The sequence below is a fragment of the Podarcis raffonei genome, chromosome W (genome assembly GCF_027172205.1).
Source record: "Podarcis raffonei isolate rPodRaf1 chromosome W, rPodRaf1.pri, whole genome shotgun sequence".
Taxonomy (NCBI): Eukaryota; Metazoa; Chordata; class Lepidosauria; order Squamata; family Lacertidae; genus Podarcis; species Podarcis raffonei.
In genome coordinates, this window is record NC_070620.1 from 17103488 (window position 1) to 17123651 (window position 20164).

A 20164-nucleotide genomic window follows, 5' to 3' on the forward strand; every position below is an offset into this window, starting at 1 on the left:
CTCTTTCTTTAAATGCAGGAATCAATTAAAAATGTGGTCCCCCTCCTGCAGTCCTGAGGAGATAAAGGTAAGTCTACCTCAGTCCCTGTCACTTCATTCTCACTCTGTTCTGCTCAGCAGCTAGACCTGCACAGGAAATGTTAAAGTGTTAGCTATAACTTTCAAGACAGCAGCCATCTTTTAAGAAACTATATTTAAGGCAGCTGTAATTTTAAGTTTGAAATAAATAATGTATGCTTTTTAGGCATCAGCTCACAAAACACACAAAACTAAGATTCCTTACCCAGTGTGTAAAGAATGCATCCGCCAGTGTACATTCACACAATGCAAAAATATGTGTATCCAATCCCAATTTAAAGGGGAACTCAGACCCAGCCCAAATATGCTGGGCAAGGTTAAAAAATGAACAGATAATTGATCCACTCTGTTACCCTAAACCAGGGGTGGGAACCTCAGACTCAGGAACTGAATGCGGCCCTTCAGACCTATGAACCCCCTGAGACTCTCCACAGGCCTGTTCTCCAGTGTTTTTTACTAGAATGCATGGCTGAACAAAGCCATGCCTCTTGTAGGCCTGGATGGAGATGTGTAGAAATGTCTAGACTTATGCATGACAGACCCTTTACAAGCTAGAATGTTACAAGCATTTAACTTGCAGGATTTGAGCCATTTTTACAAACTTTGTTTTTAAAATTTTCAATAAACAAAACATAACATACATGGTTGAAGCCTCCTAGTTGAAATCCTGCGAAGTTAAAAGCAAGCAAGGCAGAGAGCTTAAACGCGCTTTTTTTGCATTGGGAAAACCCAATGCAAAGAGTTTTTAAGCTCTCTGCCTTGCTGGGGATGGGGGTGTTGAAGCCCTCTTGGCATGCCAGCTCTGGAAACCCTGGGATGCTCAAGTGTGTGGGAGTTCCACAGGCTAGAGAGTGTTTTTGCATATACATGGAACCCCTGGAACCAAACTCCTGCACAAGTTGTCATCATATAGTATTGTACTGCCAGAGTAGCACATTACATGCCAACGTTTGATACACAGTATTTGTAAGAGGGCACAAACAATCTGTATCCAGGTGTTTCTGACATTTAGGCCTCTTCCTCTTCTCTTCTATGAACATCCAATGCTCACAACAACGACTGACACTGGCATTTAAGATCTGACTTCCCTCTGAAATGTCTTCATGAAACACTGTAGACATATTTAAGTTGCTCAGCAGCTGCATTCTCCATGGGCATCCATTCCTCAAATGTCAGCCACGATTAACCTTGTACCTAAGATAAAGAGAGTAACATTAGCAGTGCCTCAAAAGGAAGTTATCAGAAAACTATGATTTGCTCAGGGACAGTCATGAATGGGTGTGCTTTGATGCAGATAACAAACTCAAAATACAGGCTGTATAAACTACGATGGTCTACTTGGAAAAAGTGTTATTTTACAGTCACAAGCGGGCACATGATCCTTAAGGGATAGAAGAGGCTTCCTCTAAAACAGCACAGCCAAACCCAAAAATATTAGACACTCAAGGATCCTTATTAGGTGCAATGTGGCTGCTGAAAGCCTTATTCTACTCACTGCTAATGTTTGTTTTTTGCAACTGTTTAGCTATGGCAAGCATAGACAAACTAGGCCCTCCAGATGTTTTGGGACTACAACTCCCATCATCCCTAGCTAACAGGACCAGTGGTCAGGGATGAGGCGAGTTGTAGTTGCAAAGCATCTAGAGGGCCGAGTTTGCCTTTGCCTGTGCCTGAGCTATGGCATCTGCCCACTACCTTTCCTTTTGGGTGGAGGGAGGAAGAGAGAGAACTGAAGTGTTTTTTTAAAATTCTGGCAAGCTTCCCTAGGTGGGTGACTACCGTAAATTCCGGCGTATAAGGTGACTTTTTAACCCCGGAAAAGAGCTTAAAAGGTCGGGGGTTGCCTTATACACCGGGTATGGGTGGCACGGAGCAGAGCTCGCCTCCCCACTGCTGCTGCGGTGGCGGCTCCAAAGCAGCAGCAGCAGCGGGCAGTGGGCTCAGCTCCGCGCTGGGAGAAAGCCACCCGGTGATGAACCCGCCCCCCCCCCCCAAGCAGCAGGCTCAGTGAGCAGCAGGCTCAGCTCCGCGCCGGGCGGCTTACTCCCGGCTTGGAGCTGCCCAGCGTATTAGGCGACTGGGCTTCTAAGACAAATCTCCAAATTGCAGCTGCTAATTTGGGGGGGGGGTCATCTAATATGCCCTTAGGGACGTGGGTGGCGCTGTGGGTTAAACCACAGAGCCTAGGACTTGCTGATCAGGTCGGCGGTTCGAATCCCCGGGACGGGGTGAGCTCCCGTTGCTCGGTCCCAGCTCTTGCCAACCTAGCAGTTCGAAAGCACGTCAAAGTGCAAGTAGATAAATAGGTACCGCTCCGGAGGGAAGGTAAATGGCGTTTCTGTGCACTGCTCTGGTTCGCTAAACCAGATTAGTCATGCTGGCCACATGACCCAGAAGCTCCCTCGGCCAATAAAGCGAGATGAGCGCCGCAACCCCAGTCGGCCACGACTGGACCTAATGGTCCCTTTTCCTAATACACCCAGTCGCCTAGTATGCCGGAATCTATGGTATATCTTTGCCATGGATGTCTTTTGTTTTTAATTTCATCTTGCTATTTTTCTGCTGTTTTTATTTTATTTCATACATCACCTTGGGACGTATGCGGAAGGTGAAAAATAGTAATACTCCCAAGACTACTGAACAGCATGTCTGAAATCCTGGTCAAAGCTTTTAAACAGTTTTCATCAGAGATTAAAGTCTACAGCTTTCTATGCCACCATTAAGGGCATTCCAGGTATCAGGGCAACAAGTGAACTGAACCCTGACAGCATATTTAACTGGTATTGAAGCCACCATCCCTAGTGGAGCCTCTTCAAAGCTTGCACTCATATCACTGACATCTGCATATTCTTTTCCTGAAATGCCATTCACAGCTTGCCTTTTAAAAAAATCTAGTTTTCGGAGGGCCTCTAGGGGCGCCTTGAAAGATGGCCGACAATACCATCTCTCGGGCTTGCATGAGGTAATTAGAGGCTGGTTATGGGGAGTATATCAGTCTCCCTCATTTTCCCAGGGGATGGGAAAATGCTGCCTCGCCCACGGTTTGCCCATAAATCACCCCCGAGTTCGAAAGAAGGAGGGGGTGGGGGCACTGGGCGGAAAGCCCTTGTGCGAGTCCTGGAACTCCCGGACGCTACTTTCAGGAGCGAAACTGGCTGCGTTGCTTAAGAAGAAAAAAATTTGGAGAAGTAAACGCACATGCTTCGAGCGAGGTCAGGAGTGTGTTATCTGCTAAATAAATCTACCACTGAAATGATGAAGTGATGGAATGAACTGAGGACTATATCAAAGAAACACAACTATGTTGGTATGTGAAACGGAACGGAAAGGAGGGGGAACTTTCTGCTTTTTAATATGATTTACCTAATAACCCCCCCCCTTTAGAAGAACTGCCACAATGACTGACAGCAAGTGAGATGGAAAAATAAACTGTGTGGAAACAAAAAATGCTAATAAAAGGTTTTACTCTGTGGGAGATCTGGAAAGAATGGAGGCTTTCTTGTGCGTAGTTACAAAAGTGATCTGCCATTAAGGGGCAGACCTTGCTGCAAGATTTCCAGTCATAGGGAGTATGAGCCACTGTTTTGTTATCAGGTTGGATCGTAAATTTGAAAGGGCAACAAACCTCCTGGAAAGGCTGATTTATTGTGCATAAGGTCTGCGAAAATTAAAGAACGGACGCTGAGACTGTATTTCATCAGAATTGTCTAAAATGGCGACTGCCGCTTGAACGGACTCTTGGATGGATTTATGTGAGATTAATTATGGGAAAGCATTTCAAAGTTCACACAGAAATATAAACAAGGCTGTTTCTTTTACCTCGCTTGTGGAGACAACTTGGAGGTTATTAAAAGAAAAAGGATAATGACAAGGAGATGAGAAGATGGGACTGTGAACATCAAAGCAGCAGAAATACAAGAAGATTGGACTCCTACCGAACTCGAAGCATGGGTACCCCCTAAAAAAAAAAAAAATTCGGCTTAACATTTGGACTTTGTGATTTGAATTGATATAATTGGGAATATGATTGGATATGATTGGTTTGATAAATGGAATTTTAATAAAAATTATTTAAAAATAAAAATAATAAAAATCTAGTTTATTCTCTCCTCTTCCCTCAGAAATTTGCAAAGGCTAGATTCCAAAACAGGGTGGTTATTTATTTACCCAAATTGAGCAGCCAAGAACTCACCACAAACTTCACTGAAGGTATCAGCAATTTAATTTGTACACTCTATCTGCCCATCTTTAACTTGCAAAAAGTATGCAGTGTTCTTAACATTGCGTCCATCCACAGCTTACCTGTTGTACTATTAGAGTAGAAATCCATGTTCTCCACCAGCACTGCCATGCACCAGGTCACATATTAAAGACCGCTGTCATCCTGCAACAATTAAAACAGGCATGAAAGATTATTCTAGCACAAACTGCCCAAGCCCCTAACCACCCCGAGAAACACAGCAAGAATGCCTGTGTTTGCCAATTAACCTGCTTCAAGCTCTGATGCTTTAAGTTTGAGAGGTGGAAGGTTCACTGGATTGGAATGAACTGGAATGGCTTATGGATTCTCATTTCCTTTCCAATGGTGCTTTTCGTGGTAAATCCACAACCTGACTGGCATGTTTTAAGGATTATAGCAGAACTTTATTTGGAGGTCTTCAAGTCTTACTACATTTCAAGAGCATCTTTTGGACTTCCTGGCTGCACCTGGATCATGACAACTTGCCACAGGTTCTGCTATTTGTATCAAAACTGCCCACCTGACTTAGTACAAAGAAGTCAGGCATCCAACTAAACATCAGGCTCGTATTAACGGCTTGTCTGTAATTCCCCAAGCTGGTATAGATTTTGGCCATTTAAGCCAAATTCTGATTTGCTAGCATTTTAATTTCCTAGTATAGTATAGTACAAGCAGTTGTTTTTTTAAGTTCTTCCTCGAAACATACTGGGCAAAAAATAACCCCTCCCAACCCTTTAAAGAAATGTTTGTCTACAGTGAGTTGCTTCCTTAGTGTTGCTTTCAAAAGCTTTGTGCCATAACACAGTTTCATCTAAGATAAGGTTATGTTGAATTTGTAAGGCTTCGCCTAAGGCTATCCAGCAGTTTTTCTATTGGGTGCTGCTTTAAAATTTAAAAGAGCTTCCATTGCCATGATGTACAGCAAAGATGTTCCTTTAAAAATGAGACACTACAGGATTGCAAAAATTTGAAACAGTAAGAGCAAGTACTGTTTTGTAGCTTCTTTGATAGAACTGGCCAAACCTCTTACACATCTGTAGCTTGCTTACTACAGGTTAATATGTTATTTTGGGGGGTGAGGTTCTTGCAAATTCCCAAATGAAATATTTAGAAAGGCACAATGTACATTCAGCATTATCCGTATGTCATTTGGATTTAATGACTGAATGGTATCCTGAATTTTTACACAAGACTAAATTAATTTTCTATTTTGGAGCATTGTGTGCATTTCAGCATGGAGAGGATGTTTTAACATTTTAGTCTGGCACACATCCCACCACCCTCCAAAAGCTAAAATGGGTTTGCTAGAAAGAAGGCACATGTTTGCATGTGTAGAACGATCCATGGCCATTTTAGATGGCTGCACGTTGTACGGGAAGCCTTAGGGTTGCCGGTTTCATGGATGAGGTGAGAGCGTTGCATTTCAGGGTTAACCTTTACTTTAAGAAGTTACAACACTAGTACACAGGCTAAAAATGTCATACATTAACACCTGCATTCTGAGACAAATCTTAACAATTTTGAAATTAAAACAAGTTTACTTTCTCCTCACCAAAAAAAAAATAATATTAAGTAATGGAGGGGAACTTAACAAGAAACAATAAAAAAGATAAAGACAAATGTTTCAGTAGTCCTCTGGAGTGGGGATAGAACTTCCACATCTCATTTGTTGGAGGAAAAAACTGATTTGGTCCAGCACTTTTAAAGGTTTCAGTATCTGCTTCGGCCTCCACCTCTATCAGAGCGGCTCCCTCCACGGCCGCCACCTCTGGGTGCTCCGCGGCTGGAGCTGCTGTAAGAATCACGTGGAGGAGCATAACCCCTTTCCATAGAAGGGGTGAGGCCTCTGTCTTGTCTTCCCACACGATCCCGGCCACTTGAGTAGACATCACTTCTGCTGCTTGAGTAACTTTCTCGACTTCCACCATACCCATCTTGGGTGTTCCCATAATCGACATAGCGACTGCTTCTACCATAAGATGGAGGGGGCCCTCGTGCAGGTGGAGCACTACGTGAGTTACCTGCAGGTTCAATGGTCAGGTAATAGGACAACACTATAAATCATATCACCACAACTTTACATCTAAGTTTAAAAGAATTTGTATCAATGGTGTCTGTTACTCTTTTGTATTAACTGAAAGTTTTAATATACATTTGGCAGGGGAGTATCGGATAGTGAATGAAATAAAGACTGTTTGAAGACGATATTTCTCAAGGCAGCTCTTTTTGGGACTATTCCAGAACAGCTTGGTATTTTTACAACAGAAATTCCACCATTTTTTTTCTCCAGTGATAGATGCAATTCAGAACAGTTGAACTTTTGCTTCGTTAGTTTATGGGAAATGTAATTCAATCATTTTGTTTAAAATGAAGTAACGGTGTATTTTCACTGCAGTGGACAAGCCCAGAATGCCAATTCCCCACTTAAGTAGATGCAGTCTATTAAGTCAAGAGTGAGTCAAGCCTATTGAGTTCCTGAAGACCTTCAAAATAAGCACTTACCATAACTCTCATAGGAATTTCTGTATGAGCCCCCACTTGGGTGATCAGAGTAGTCCCGGTCACGCCCTCCACAGCCATCACGATTACTGTAAGAAGAATAACTGCTGGGGTTTAGTACAGGCCATTGCTATAATAATAAAATAATAATAATAATAATAATAATAATAATAATAATAATAATAATAATTTATTATTTATACCCCGCCCATCTGGCTGGGTTTCCCCAGCCACTCTGGGCGGCTTCCAACAGAACACTAAATTACAATAACCTATTAAACATTAAAAGCTTTCCTAAACAGGCTGCCTTCAGGTGTCTTTTAAATGTCGAGTAGTTGTTTTTCTCTTTGACATCTGGTGGGAGGGCGTTCCACAGGGCGGGTGCCACTACCAAGAAGGCCCTCTGTCTGGTTCCCTGTAACCTTACTTATCGCAATGAGGGAACCGCCAGAAGGCCCTCAGCGCTGGATCTCAGTGTCTGGGCAGAAAGATTGAGGTGGAGACGCTCCTTCAGGTATACTGGACTGGAGCCATTTAGGGCTTTAAAGGTCAGCACCAACACTTTGAATTGTGCTCAGAAACGTACTGGGAGCCAGTGTAGGTCTTTGAAGACTGGTGTTATATGGTCTCGGCAGCTGCTCCCAGTCACCAGTCTAGCTGCCGCATTCTGGATTCGTTGTAGTTTCCGGGTCACCTTCAAAGGTAGCCCCACATAGAGTGCATTGCAGTAGTCCAAGCGAGAGATAACTAGAGCATGCACCACTCTCGTGAGACAGTCTGCAGGCAGGTAGGGTCTCAGCCTGTGTACCAGCTGCCCTAGACACAGAATTAACCTGCGCCTCCATGGACAGCTGTGAATCCAAACTAACTCCCAGGCTGCGCACCTGGTCCTTCAGGGGCACAGTTACCCCATTCAGGACCAGGGAGTCCTCCACACCAGCCCGCCCCCCCCGTCCCCCCAAAACAGTACTTCTGTCTTTTCAAGATTCAACCTCAATCCATTAGCCACCATCCATCCTCCAACCGCCTCCAGGCACTCACACAGGACCTTCACCGCCTTCACTGGTTCTGATTTGAAAGAGAGGTTGAGCTGGGTTTCATCTGCATATTGATGAACACTCAGCCCAAAAGCCCTGATGCTCTCTCCCAGCGGCTTCATGTAGCTGTTAAAAAGCATGGGGGAGAAGACGAAACACTGAGGCACCCCACAAGTGAGAGCCCAGGGGTCTGAACACTCATCCCCCCCCACCACTTTCTGAACATGGCCCAGGAGAAAGGAGCGGTACCACTGTATAACAGTGCCCCCAGCTCCTCTAGACGGTCCAGAAGGATGTTCTGGCCGATCGTGTCAAAAGCCGCTGAGAGATCCAGCAGAACTAGGAAACAGCTCTCACCTTTGTCCCTAGCCCACCGGAGATCATCAACCATTGCAACCAAGGCAGTTTCAGTCCCATAGTGAGGCCTGAATCCCGACTGGAAGGGATCCAAATGGTCCGCTTCTTCCAGGCGTGCCTGGAGTTGTCCAGCAACCACTCTCTCAATAGCTTGCCCAAGAATAGAAGATTTGAGACTGGGCAATAGTTGGCCATGTTGACAGCAGCTAAAGATGGTTTTTTAAGAAGCGGTTTGATAACTGGCTCTTTCAGCGGGTCTGGGAAGGCTCCCTCACAGAGAGAAGCATTCACCACCCCACAAAGCCCATCACCCAGCTAGCTTTTATAAGCCAGGATGGGCAAGGATCAAGGAGACAGGTGGTTGGTTTCACTCGTCCAAGCAGCCTGTCCACATCCTTGGAGGTAACAGATTGGAATTGATCCCACACAACTTGACTAGACAGGACTCTAGCACTCTCCCGCCCTGGCCCTGCTCCCACTGTGGAGTCTACCTCTTCCTGAATCTCAGCGACTTTATCTGCAAAAAACTTATCTGCAAAAAACTTCAAAATCATTGCAGGAGATCATGTGGCCTGTACTGGGCCCCGATGTAGCAGGTGCTTCCGCTAAATCGCGAACCACCTGAAAAAGTCTCCTGCTGCTGTTTTCTACAGATGCAACAGAGGCAGTGAAGAAAGTCTTCTCCGTTGTTGCTCCTGTCACTTGGTAGGCTCGACACTGAGCTCTAACCCGTGTCCGGTCAGCTTCAGAATGAGTTTTCCGCCACCAGGGCTCTAGCTGTCTCAGTGATTGTTTCATTGCCCTCAGATCCGTTGAAAAGCATGGGGCTGTCCGGGCTCCATGCAATCGGAGAGCGTGCTTCGGAGCCAAACAGTCAATAGCCCTGGTTAACTCCACATTCCAGCGGGCCACCAGGGAATCAGCTGAAAGACCACCAACATGGGATAAAACACCCCCTACCACTCTTTGGAAATCATTTGGATCCATTAAGTGGCAGGGGCAGACCATCCGAATTGGTCCCACCTCCCTGCAGAGGGGAAGGGTCACAGTGACTTTTGCACAGAGTAAGGTAGACCTTTCACTTATACCCTGTTCTTCCTCAAAAGAATATTAGATTTGGTTCCCAAGCAGTCTCCCATCCAGGTCGTTTTGTTTTTTTTTTTGTGTTTTTTTTAAATGATATTTATTAGAAGTTTAGAGAATACAGAAAAAAGAAGAAAAGAACCACAAAATTTAACAAAACATACATTGCAATACATAAAAATAGGGGGGGAAATACATAAAAACCAATACAACAATGCAACAAAAAAACACAAAAAAAACCACATCCAATATTCCATTTCATTTGCTTATTTCCTCGACCTCCTCACACCTCCCTTTTTGTGTTCTAGTTTAATTATTTGTTTCAGCAAATTCTTTCCATCTTTCTCAATTTTTTAGGTAATTTATCTTAACAATCTAACCTATTAACTCAGCAAATCCTTTCCATCTTTCACTATATTCTGTCATACAATTTACCTTAATTTATTTTAACCTTATCTTACCATAAAATACCTTAAAACTTAAAACTTAATACTTATTTATACATAACTCCTTATATCATTTCTACTAAGGCCAAATAGCTTCATTCCAGCATTTTCCTCTAATATTCATTAATTTTACACTAATTCCCAAAATAAATTTTTAGAGACTTTCTTCCAATCTTCATCCAACATCTCTTCTTCCTGGTCTCGGGTTATGTCAGTCCTTACTGTCCATTCCATCTAGTCCATCAACCTGGTAGTCTTATGTCCGAGGCTCTTAAGTCTCTTCCATGCCCCTTCTGCAAATCTTCTTCTTCTTGTTTATACTTGCACTTTTCCTTGTCTTTTGTTGGTCTCTTTCTTAATTTCTTTCCTTTCTCATTAAAGAGTGGGTCTCTGGGGGGTTCCAGCCCAAAATTGTCTCCCCTCATCAGACCAACCCAATCCCCAGAGTCCCACTCCTCGCAGTCATCAGCATAATCCAGAAAATATTTAACAGCATGTTTCAGAGTCCCTCCGAAATTAAGAGCCTCCTCAGCTCCAGACATCCCCTGGCCCACTCCAAATTCAATCTTCAAAAACAGCGGCTTATGCTCCTGCAGGGCCTCAGATCTCTCCATTTGTATTGCTTGAGGTGCTACCGCAACCTCATCCATTATCTTCTGCACTTGTACTTGCCCAGTTAAAACAGGTTCCTGAGTTGGTCCCTGAATAATTTCTGTGACAGTATTCCCTACAGCCGTCATCAAATCCAGCTTTTCATTTATCAAATCCATCTTCTCATGCATCTGCTCCAACAGTGCATTTGTCTTGCAAAGAGCAAGCACCAAAGCTTCCTCCCAACACATTTTTGTCCAAGGTCAAAGGACTGGTCCCACGATCTTAATCTTACGGCTGTAGAGTCCCCAAGCAGACTGCAGCAACAATTTAACAAGCTCCCTCTAGAGGAGACAATTTCTATTTGTATCCATCTTTTTAAAGCAAGTCCAACAAAGGAAGACTACTTTCGTTTTTCAAATACTTTGTTTCTTTAAAATGCGAAAGGCAACATTGGAATCAGTTTGTTTTTCTTTTTAAACTATCTGTCAAAATGTTCCATTCACAGTCAATGAACGTCTCCGACAATTTCTGTCTCTGACACCCCATTCCCAGGTTTGAGACGGTGGAAACTTATCTTTCTTTACTCCCTCTCCTGCAGGCTTAAACAGTCAAAGTCCCCCCCCCCTTTTCTCCTGCTTCCAAGGGGGTTTTAGTGGTTATAAATGAAGGAAATTTCGACCTTTATAAACGACTTTCCAGGCTATTAGCTTACAAGGTTTTGCTTCAGTCTATTTACAAAAAGAGGAAGGCGGACTTCCTGTTTTGAACCTTCCCGCTTCGGTGCCAAATTAACATGTTTCTTGATCCAATTTTCCGTTTCTACTCACGGGTACTTGTTTTAGAGTCCAATTGTCCACAGGAAAAAGTCAGCGCTCTCCGGCAACGGCTGTGCGGCTTCACTCCACAAAAGTAGCAGTCGATTCAAAACACCGCGCTGCTCACCCCACGTCGCTTCGGAGCCCCGAAAAGGGGTTTCCCTGCGAGTAGGGGAGGTGCTCCTGGTGTCAGCCGAATCCCACGTTCCCAGGCTTCATCCACCTGGGATTTTTGGAGGGTCTCCGCCTTCACCGTGGCGGCAGGACCCGATTTTTGCAGAGCGGGTTCCTCCCGGTCAGAGGAACTCCGCCATTGCCGATGGCGCTAACCCGGAAGTCTCCCATCCAGGTCGTTTTGAGATGACCCACCCTTTAGTCCCAATACCCTGCCTGACTCAGTCTAAGTACACATAACTAAAATAATCAAAGATCTATCTATCCTTGCATCAATTACCTCCCCCCCCCCCACTATTTCCTTTGTGTCTACATAAGTCACTTGGGGTAAGAACTAGTCAAAGCTGTTCTTTGCAGAGCATCATGAATATCAGGGGTGGTAGTCAGAAGATAGATCTGGATCTATTAGTAGATCAGCAAAGATTTGTGATTCCCAATTATAGCAGCAAAATGTAGAAAGCTTGTGGCAACCATTAAAGGATCTGTGCGTAGAACATGAGCGCTGCTCAGTTGAACTCCTGGGCTCAAAATTCTTTTAATTCCAAGTACATCATTTACACTAGACTCCTGTTAATAGATTCCTAGGTTTTAGTTCCAAATAAAGTATATTCCAAAAGCCTGAAGTCTGCCCCATCCCTAATAAACATAGATGGTGCTATAGAAAATAATGACCTATAGCTTCCCATAGACCTACATTATCCACCTTCACATGGCTGGCTAGTGGCTTTAGAACTGCTTAAAGAAAGCCAACAATTGTTCATTGGTTTCTCTTCTGTAACATAAGAGGGATACACATGTTCTTGTAGCACCTTAAATATAAACAGATTTTAGTATGGCATAAGCTTCCATGCACCACAGTCCACTTCACCTGACACATGAAGTACTATCCTTAGTTGCAAGTAGGTATAAGACTTCAGAAGTGTCTGATAAAAAGGACTGTAGTCCACCAAACCTTCTGGCATAATGAAGCTGCTCAAGGTGCCACAAAACACTTGTTATATTATTGTGCTTATCGTTTGAATCAAGTACAAAGAAGCACACTGCAAACTGAAACATAAGCTTGACTAACTTGTTGAATGAAATATTAAAAGATTTGTTTGAGAATACACAAAAGTGAACGTTAAGTACCTGTAACCTCTTGAGGGATACTCATCACTTGAACGGGAATGACCATAGTCACGGTAGGCATAATCTCTTGGAGGTGGAGTATATTCTTTTTTGTCTCTGGAACTTGCCAATTGAACAATGAGCTTGACTAGCTTGTTCATGGAATATGAGAGATTTGTTCAACAACACACAAAATCAAACATTAGCTACCTGTAGCCTCTTGAGGGGTATTCATCACGTGAACTGAAGTGACCATAATCACGGTAGGCATAATCTCTTGGCGGTGGGGCATAATCTCTTGTTTCTCTGGAGCTTGGATAGTCCCGACTTGAATAGCTATGGAAATGAAAACTAAAGTATTTTTTCCGATAGTGAAGTGCACGAGCTCCTCATAACAGCTCACAGCCATACGCTCAAGCAGAGTCCTAATGCAGCAGCAGACACCCTACCACAAAGTGGAGGAGACATAGTGTAACATCTAATTAGACTTGGCTGACAAGTCACAGAATACTGAACTTCAAAAGGACCCTGAGATCAGTGCAATTAAAGCACTGAAGATGATTCAAGAGTTCGGACAAGTTGCAGGTTTCAAATTGAATAAGAATAAAACCAAAGTTTTAGGGAAAAAATTAACAATACATGAAAAACTTAATTTAGAGGAAACCACAGGGCTGAAGTTTGTGAAAAAGGTGAAATATCTGGGTGTAAATATGACTGCAAAAAAACTGCATTTGTACAAAGACAACTACGAAAAGTTATGGAAAGATATCAAAAGAGATTTGGATATATGGACAAGGTTGAAACTATCTTTGTTGTGCCAAATTTCTGGGGTAAAGATGAATGTATTGCCTAAGTTGTTATTCTTGTTTCGAGTACTTCCTATCATTGATAAGTTGAATTGTTTTAAGGAATGGCAAAAGGTATTATCTAAATTTATCTGGCAGGGGGGAAAACCCAGAATTAAATTAAAATTATTAACAGATGTGAAAGAGAGGGGGGGTTTCTCCCTGCCAGATTTAAGGATTTACTTAGAAGCTGCAGCCTTTTGCTGGCTGAAATAATGGTTTTTATTGGAAGATACAGATGTTTTAGATTTGGAAGGTTTTGATAATGTATTTGGTTGGCATGCATATTTATGGTACGACAAGATAAAAGCTCACAAAGGATTTTAAAATCATATAGTTAGAAAATCTTTGTACAATGTTTGGATGAGATATAAGGATTTGTTTAGAAAGGAAAACACCCAGGTGGATATCACCATTGGAAGCTAAGACCCATAAAAGGTTGAATATGAAAGACACGTGGTTGAAGTATAATATTTTGATGGAAGTAGGGGACCAATTTAGATTAAAATCTTATGATCAGTTGAAAGATAAAGTAGATGATTGGTTCCAGTACATCCAGATAAATGAAGTGTTTAAAATGGATAAGAAAATCGGTTTTCAAACAGAGAAATCCAATCTGGAAACGGAATTACTAGATACAAAAACAAAAAACCTATCTAAGATGTATAATTTATTGCTGGAATGGCATACGAAAGATGAACAAGTGAAATCTGTAATGACTGAATGGGCCAGGGATGTGGGGCACAGTATCATGAGGGTGGATTGGGAGAAATTGTGGAAAAAGGGAATCAAATTTACAGCTTGTAATGTATTAAGAGAAAATTTGATGAAAATGATGTACAGATTGTATTTAACACCAGTGAAGTTAGCAAAAATGTATCATACTCATGATAATAAATGCTGGAAATGTAAAGAAAAAGAAGGAACCTTTTACCACATGTGGTGGATGTGCCCCAAGGTAAAAGACTTCTGGGAAAGGATTTACAATGAACTGAAAAAAGTGTTGAAAAACACATTTATTAAAAAACCAGAAGCCTTTTACTTGGCATAGTGGGGGGTGAAATCCCCAAAAAGGATGTTACTTTTTTTCTGTATGCCACAACAGCTGCGAGAATATTGCTAGCCAAGAATTGGAAGAAACAAGATTTACCAACTATCGAAGAATGGCAGATGAAGATGATGGACTATATGGAACTTGCCAAACTGACTGGGAGACTCCAAGACCAGAGAGAGGAGACAGTGGAAGAAGATTGGAAAAAGTTTAAGGAATATTTGAAAAAATATGTTAATATTTAAATCTTAGAATAGCTTTGGAAGTGGATATAGGCTGTAGGGTTAGAAATAGAAGCTAGTGTATTTTAAAATAGTATTATTTGTAAATGTGAAGATTTTTATGATTAAAATTAAAGTAAGTGTGATGATAAAAAAAATAGTTAGAAATTATGATATATGTAAACTGCTAAAGATGAGTTAAAATGAAAATCAGATGGGGGGACTTGGGGAAGCCCACCTAACAATGTTTAGAAAAAATAAGGATAAGACAAGAATGTTTGTATTGTTTGTTTTTCTGTTTGTGTTGTTTACTTGTGTTATAAAATGAATTTTTTTTAAAAAAAAAAGACAAGTCACAGAATACTGAACTTCAAAAGGTGGTGTAGCCACTAGCATCTTAAACTTGGGTTGCAGAAACCTTAGTTAACTTCTCTGATTAGCATTTAGCTTTAAATAAGAAATACAACCAATTCTACAATTAATTGCTACAATTTAAATGACTAGCATTAAGTACAAATTCAATTAAAAGAAAGAAAATATCCAGCCACTTTGATTCTCCTCATTCTTCCTTTATGCAGATAACAAATTGTTCATAAACAGTAAACACCGGAAGCCTCATTATCTCATTGATTTGCCAGAACAAATCAATTATCTGGTTGTCCTGACAGATGGGACACGCCCAGTCCAAAAAATGTCCCAGATGTGCTCCCCCTACACCCTTTCCATTAAATCACTGCTTCTGCAATCAAAATGCAGTAGGTTCAATAATTAAGTTCCTTGATCTGAAAAATATCCAACAGGGTTTGATTTTACCTGTCTTTAGTACTGTAACCATCATCTCTTGGAGACAGGTAGACATCTCTTCGTGATGGCAGTGGTTCTCTGCGTGGCGGTCCTCCATAACCGTCTCTACCACGTGAGAGGGGTGCTTAAGTAATCAAGCAGAAAATGAAATATTTTTGAAATAAAGCCTTCTGAAAACAAGGTATTAGTAGAGAAAGTTGTTCCCACCATGAGCTAAGACCACACCATACTGAATCAAACTTTTCAATACAACCTCTATCAGCAAGATGAAGAGATAGCAAAGTCCTACATTATACTGAAAGTAAAGTTGCTTTCAGTTCTTGTAAACAGTCAAACTAAGCATACATCAACAAGGGCTGACTAGTGAGTATTTAGCCCATATTCTACAATTCAAGAATCCTTTTCCAACGTGTTGCATAGGACTCACATGTGAAGATATGCTGAAAACCAAAGTCATCCAGCATAACTAAGGAGTGTCAATTCATACCTCTTAATCCAACAAGGGGTATCTGCCCTAACACAGAGACACTAGCGGGGACTTGCTCCCAACATAGCACTGCTGGAGGGTCCTGGAAGCAGTACAACTAACTTGCTATTTCTGAGTGCCAGTAAAACTCAGCACAGTTGTAAAAGCCTTTCTCCAACCACCACAGATTTGTGGATCCATGCAATGGACAATAAAAAAATACTTTATTACATTTACATGCTGTTTGGCATCAAAGTGATTAAAAAAATTACCTCTGCCTCCCATTCCACTACTGCTACGAACAGGTCCAGAAGGAGCAGGTCTTTTAGGTGGTGGGCCACCGCTACGTTGGGGTGGACCCCTTTTCATCGGTAGAGGGCCTCTAGAAGAACCTAAAAGATCAGCAATGTGCCAGCTAGATAGCAGAAACAGGATCCCTCAGACAGTTCTGCCTCACTAGGAGCACAATGTACCACTGTGGCAGTACCCATGATACACACAGAATATTCTACACTGTCCCTTCCCAGAGAGAGAATGTCATTTGGAACAGAACTGATTCTCAGCAGCTCTTTCCGATAATTTGAATAACTATGATTTTACCATTCTGTTTTCATGAATTTGTTGTTTATTTGTTTGCTGCTGTGTTTGTTATTACAGGGATTGCAATACTTGTTTTTAAACGTTACTGACACCGATTAAATAACTTCTGCCTAAACTTGCAAAATTTAAGGCAAATTGCCAATTTGCTTAACATGAGATTAATCCCTGGCCCAATTTCCAAAATACACCTCAATGTTTTAAGCAAGCCTACAAGTTTGCTAGCTTCATCTCTATACTTGAGTACATCAAACACAAGAACAGCATTCATCCTGTGAAATGGCAGGACGACAATCTTTTCCCAAACTTCCAAAAGGGGTAAGATAACCACCAGAAATTCATCATTTGTATTGTGTCTAGAGCTGGGCGATATATTGGTAAATTGTCTGAAACCAGTATGGCATTCAGATCGCAGTATCTGTTTCAGATATTTTTAGGGGCTTCTTGCCCTTCAGCCAAGAAGTTTAAGGCAATATGGGGCCTTACTTAACTGCAGGGCATATGTATCTAGGCTGTTTATTCCTCCCCTAAGGTGGAGAGAAGCGGCAGCTAAGATATATCATGATGTTTGGAATGTAGCAGTATAATACAATATTTAGCTGCTGATATATAAAATGCTGAAAACCAGACACTGCACAGTCCTAATTGTGTCTTGATTTTGAAAGTAGGCTGTAAACCAGCATTCTCTATGCAGTGTCTTGTATGCTGCCCAATTACACATGGGAAAACACACATACCCAAATAACTCCCTCTTGAAGGGGGACCCCGTGTTCCACTTCCACCTCTTCCGCCTCTAAAACCTCTTGGAGGACCTCTGCTCCTTGGAGGGGGAGGGGGCCCACGTCTACCGGTTTCAAAGGATGGCTTGGTAGCTTGTTCAACTTTAATTGATCTTCCGTCTAAAGACTGAACAAAGGAATCTAACTTAACATTAATTGCAAATGCTTCTTTTTGTAGGACAGTGCCTCAGTTCTTATCCCTGCTATGGTTTCTAGCAAATACATTTGGTTTTGTATTATGCAGATAAAAAACATAATTTTAAAAATGAATATATTGCTTTAACCCCACTTTGTAAACCACTCTAGGATTTAACCAACCAAGGTGAACTTAAAAATTGAACACCCATATTCTACGGCTACATGCTTTCAGTATGTATCTAGGCTGTTTATCGGCTACCTATCTAGGCTGTTTACGGCTACCTATCTGTAAATGCTTTCAGTATGTCAATCTTATTTGTTTACATACAATTCTTCTAGATCTTTAGTTTCCAAGTGCATTCAAACCAATTTTAAGAAGCAAAGGTTTTGCCATGATATGCATGATATGCATATTAGTTTCTGTTTTGCCACTGAGCAGCTGCTTAGAGACACAAGGCTATACCTATGTACAGAAATTGGGTTTGTACTGAGATTGTACTGACATGCTGCCCAGTGGTGTTCACAGAAAGGGGGAGGATGTTAGTTTCTGTTTTGCCACTGAGCAGCTGCTTAGAGTCACAAGGCTCTGTTTACATTCCAGAGACAGTCCTGACTGTTGGAAGTCTCACGAGAGACTAGAGGCGGATGTGACGTTAGTGGTTTCCTGTTTCCTTTGTTCCTTTGTTTCAGTTGCTCTCTGCTTTCATGGAGAGAGGATGTATATTTCTTTGCTGTCTGCGTAGTAAGAAATAAAGCATAGCATGTAGCCATAAATCTCATCACTTCTGCTGCTTTGATACTCTGCTTAATGTGGGAACGTGCCTTGGAGCCTTATTAAAGGCTCAGGTCGTTAAACACGTCGGGAGGCGATTCCGAAGGACTCAGGGGAAGAAAATGAGCTTTATCAGCTTGGCTGAGCGGAGATCCCGACAGTGCATGTTATTAAAAAGTAACAGTCACTACAGGTATTTTCTAGAAATAATTGATTGAGCCATCACAATCAGGAAGCAATGCTGTATTATTTAGGCAGTTCTTGAGACATCCAGTTTCATTCTTAATTTAAGAGTAGCCCACAGAATGCCCATACTAGCATTCTTGAAGAAAATAAGCCATAAGGCTTTATTTGTCTTAAAGCTAACCCTTAACATCCTTAAACAAATTCCCTTAGCATCCCTAAATGCTATTACCCAAGCATTCACTCCATTATAACACATCACTGAACTTGTCTCATTAATAAAAGCAACTCTGTCAATCAATCAATCCAATCACCCTCAGCTTGACATTCTGCAATTAACACATTAGTTCCTACCTTTCCATTCATATCTCTGGCAGCATCCTTGGCATCTGCTGGACTCTCGAAGGTAACAAAAGCAAACCCTCTTGATTTGTTGGTTTCACGGTCTTTCATAAGGAGAACTGAAGAAAGACAAAAGTGTTATTCCACTTTCATCTTAGAATGGTGTATCCCAAGTTGTACACAAGCCGGCTCAGAACTTCTTAGAGGACATATAAGCTCTATCACTTCAACTGATCAAAGCTGTAAAATTCATCAAAGCAGACCTTTAACTTAATATTATGCCCTAAAAAGGCTGTGTGCTTACCCTCTACTATATGGCCATATTTGCCAAAGACAGATTCAAGAGCCTTCTCATTAGTCTCTGTGTTCAGCCCACCAATGAACAGCTTGCCAGGACGATCTGCTTCAACCATTTTGACACAGTTTGGGATCTGGAACAACACACATTCAACTTGAAATGGGAGAAGCTTGGGTCCTTTGGAAATATTTGACAAAACAACAGAATAAATCCTCAGACAGCAATATGCAGATATTGAAAAATCTGATTAGGGCTTGATGGTCCTTATCAGCTTGTCCATGCCCTTAGTTGCTAAACAGAAATGGCAGCATCCTTTTTGTGGTGACCAAGGCCTTGCTTAAAAAGGTAAAGGGACCCCTGACCATTAGGTCCAGTCGTGGCTGACTCTGGGGTTGCGCGCTCATCTCGCTTTATTGGCCGAGGGAGCCGGCATACAGCTTCTGGGTCATGTGGCCTGCATGACTAAGCCAGTTCTGGCGAACCACAGCAGCACACGGAAACGCTGTTTACCTTCCCGCCGGAGCGGTACCTATTTGTCTACTTGCACTTTGACGTGCTTTCGAACTGCTAGGTTGGCAGGAGCAGGGACCGAGCAACGGGAGCTCACCCCGTCGTGGGGATTCGAACCGCTGACCTTCTGATCGGCAAGTCCTAGGCTCTGTGGTTTAACCCACCGCGCCCCTAAGGCCTTGCTTAAACGCATCTAATTGAGAACAAATATTGACACTACAAACACATTGCCCCAAAATACAGAACAATGGCCCTTTAATTACTACCTTCAAGCAAAAGCTCTAATGCAAGAAACTGTTACAATTTTTTAAAAAAGAAAAGCAAACCTACTTTAAGATAAGGAAACATTCACAGGGAAATAAAATACAACAGCTCCCTTATGATTTTTCAAAAACTGAAAAAGGTTGAAAATGCACCACAGAGGAGGTTGAAGGAAAGAACATTTTTAGACCAAATGAGATTAGAAACTGCTTTCAGAGTTATTTCAGAAGACTTTATGCTCAAGGGCCGGTGGATGAAAAAAGAGATAGAAGAATTTCTCAAAAAATATGGATTACAAAAAATATCTGAACAAAGTAAAGTGACCTTAAATCAGAAAATAACTGAGCAAGAAATAGAGGGAGCCATTCAAAATATGAAATTGGGAAAATCTCCAGGACCAGATGGATTGACTTCCAGATATTACAAAGTTTTGAAAGATTGGTTGATACAACCGTTTAAGGAAGTCT

The 20164-nt window shown here is 41.9% G+C and overlaps 1 protein-coding gene and 1 non-coding gene across 6 annotated transcripts; both read right to left on the bottom strand.

The window, feature by feature from the left end:
- Positions 1-1158: 1158 nt before the first annotated feature.
- Positions 1159-19086, bottom strand: LOC128405955 (RNA-binding motif protein, X chromosome-like). Of its 5 annotated transcripts, XR_008328383.1 has the most exons (10): positions 18933-19085; positions 18641-18747; positions 17152-17320; positions 16090-16209; positions 15361-15475; positions 12641-12766; positions 12452-12553; positions 6821-6921; positions 4381-4462; positions 1159-1272 (listed from the first exon to the last, which is right to left on the bottom strand). XR_008328383.1 is itself a non-coding variant. In XM_053373012.1 (9 exons), exons 1-9 carry the CDS (start codon positions 19039-19041, stop codon positions 6029-6031), a joined length of 1260 nt encoding a protein of 419 aa, XP_053228987.1. In that variant the 5' UTR covers positions 19042-19086; the 3' UTR covers positions 6007-6028. The 5 variants fall into 5 exon arrangements, 4 of the variants coding, with proteins under 4 accessions (XP_053228987.1, XP_053228988.1, XP_053228990.1 ...); XM_053373012.1 differs by lacking the exons at positions 1159-1272; positions 4381-4462 and adding an exon at positions 6007-6339 and having other exon boundaries at positions 18933-19086; XM_053373013.1 differs by lacking the exons at positions 1159-1272; positions 4381-4462 and adding an exon at positions 6009-6339 and having other exon boundaries at positions 6821-6906; positions 18933-19086.
- On the bottom strand, positions 18815-18887 carry LOC128406140 (small nucleolar RNA SNORD61). Its single transcript, XR_008328409.1, has one exon. It is a non-coding gene; the product is annotated as a small nucleolar RNA SNORD61 (small nucleolar RNA).
- Positions 19087-20164: the final 1078 nt, after the last annotated feature.

Bases quoted from the DNA above. Each gene is read 5' to 3' on its own strand.
- LOC128405955 (XM_053373012.1), bottom strand. From the start codon at position 19,041: ATGGTTGAAGCAGATCGTCCTGGCAAGCTGTTCATTGGTGGGCTGAAC. The intron at 12,554-12,640 runs GTAGCTAATGTT...TCAATTGGCAAG, and splicing joins TACCCCTCAAGAGGCTACAG to TTCCAGAGACAAAAAAGAAT. The intron at 6,922-12,451 runs GTACTTAACGTT...AAACCCCAGCAG, and splicing joins TATCCCTCAAGAGGTTACAG to TTATTCTTCTTACAGTAATC.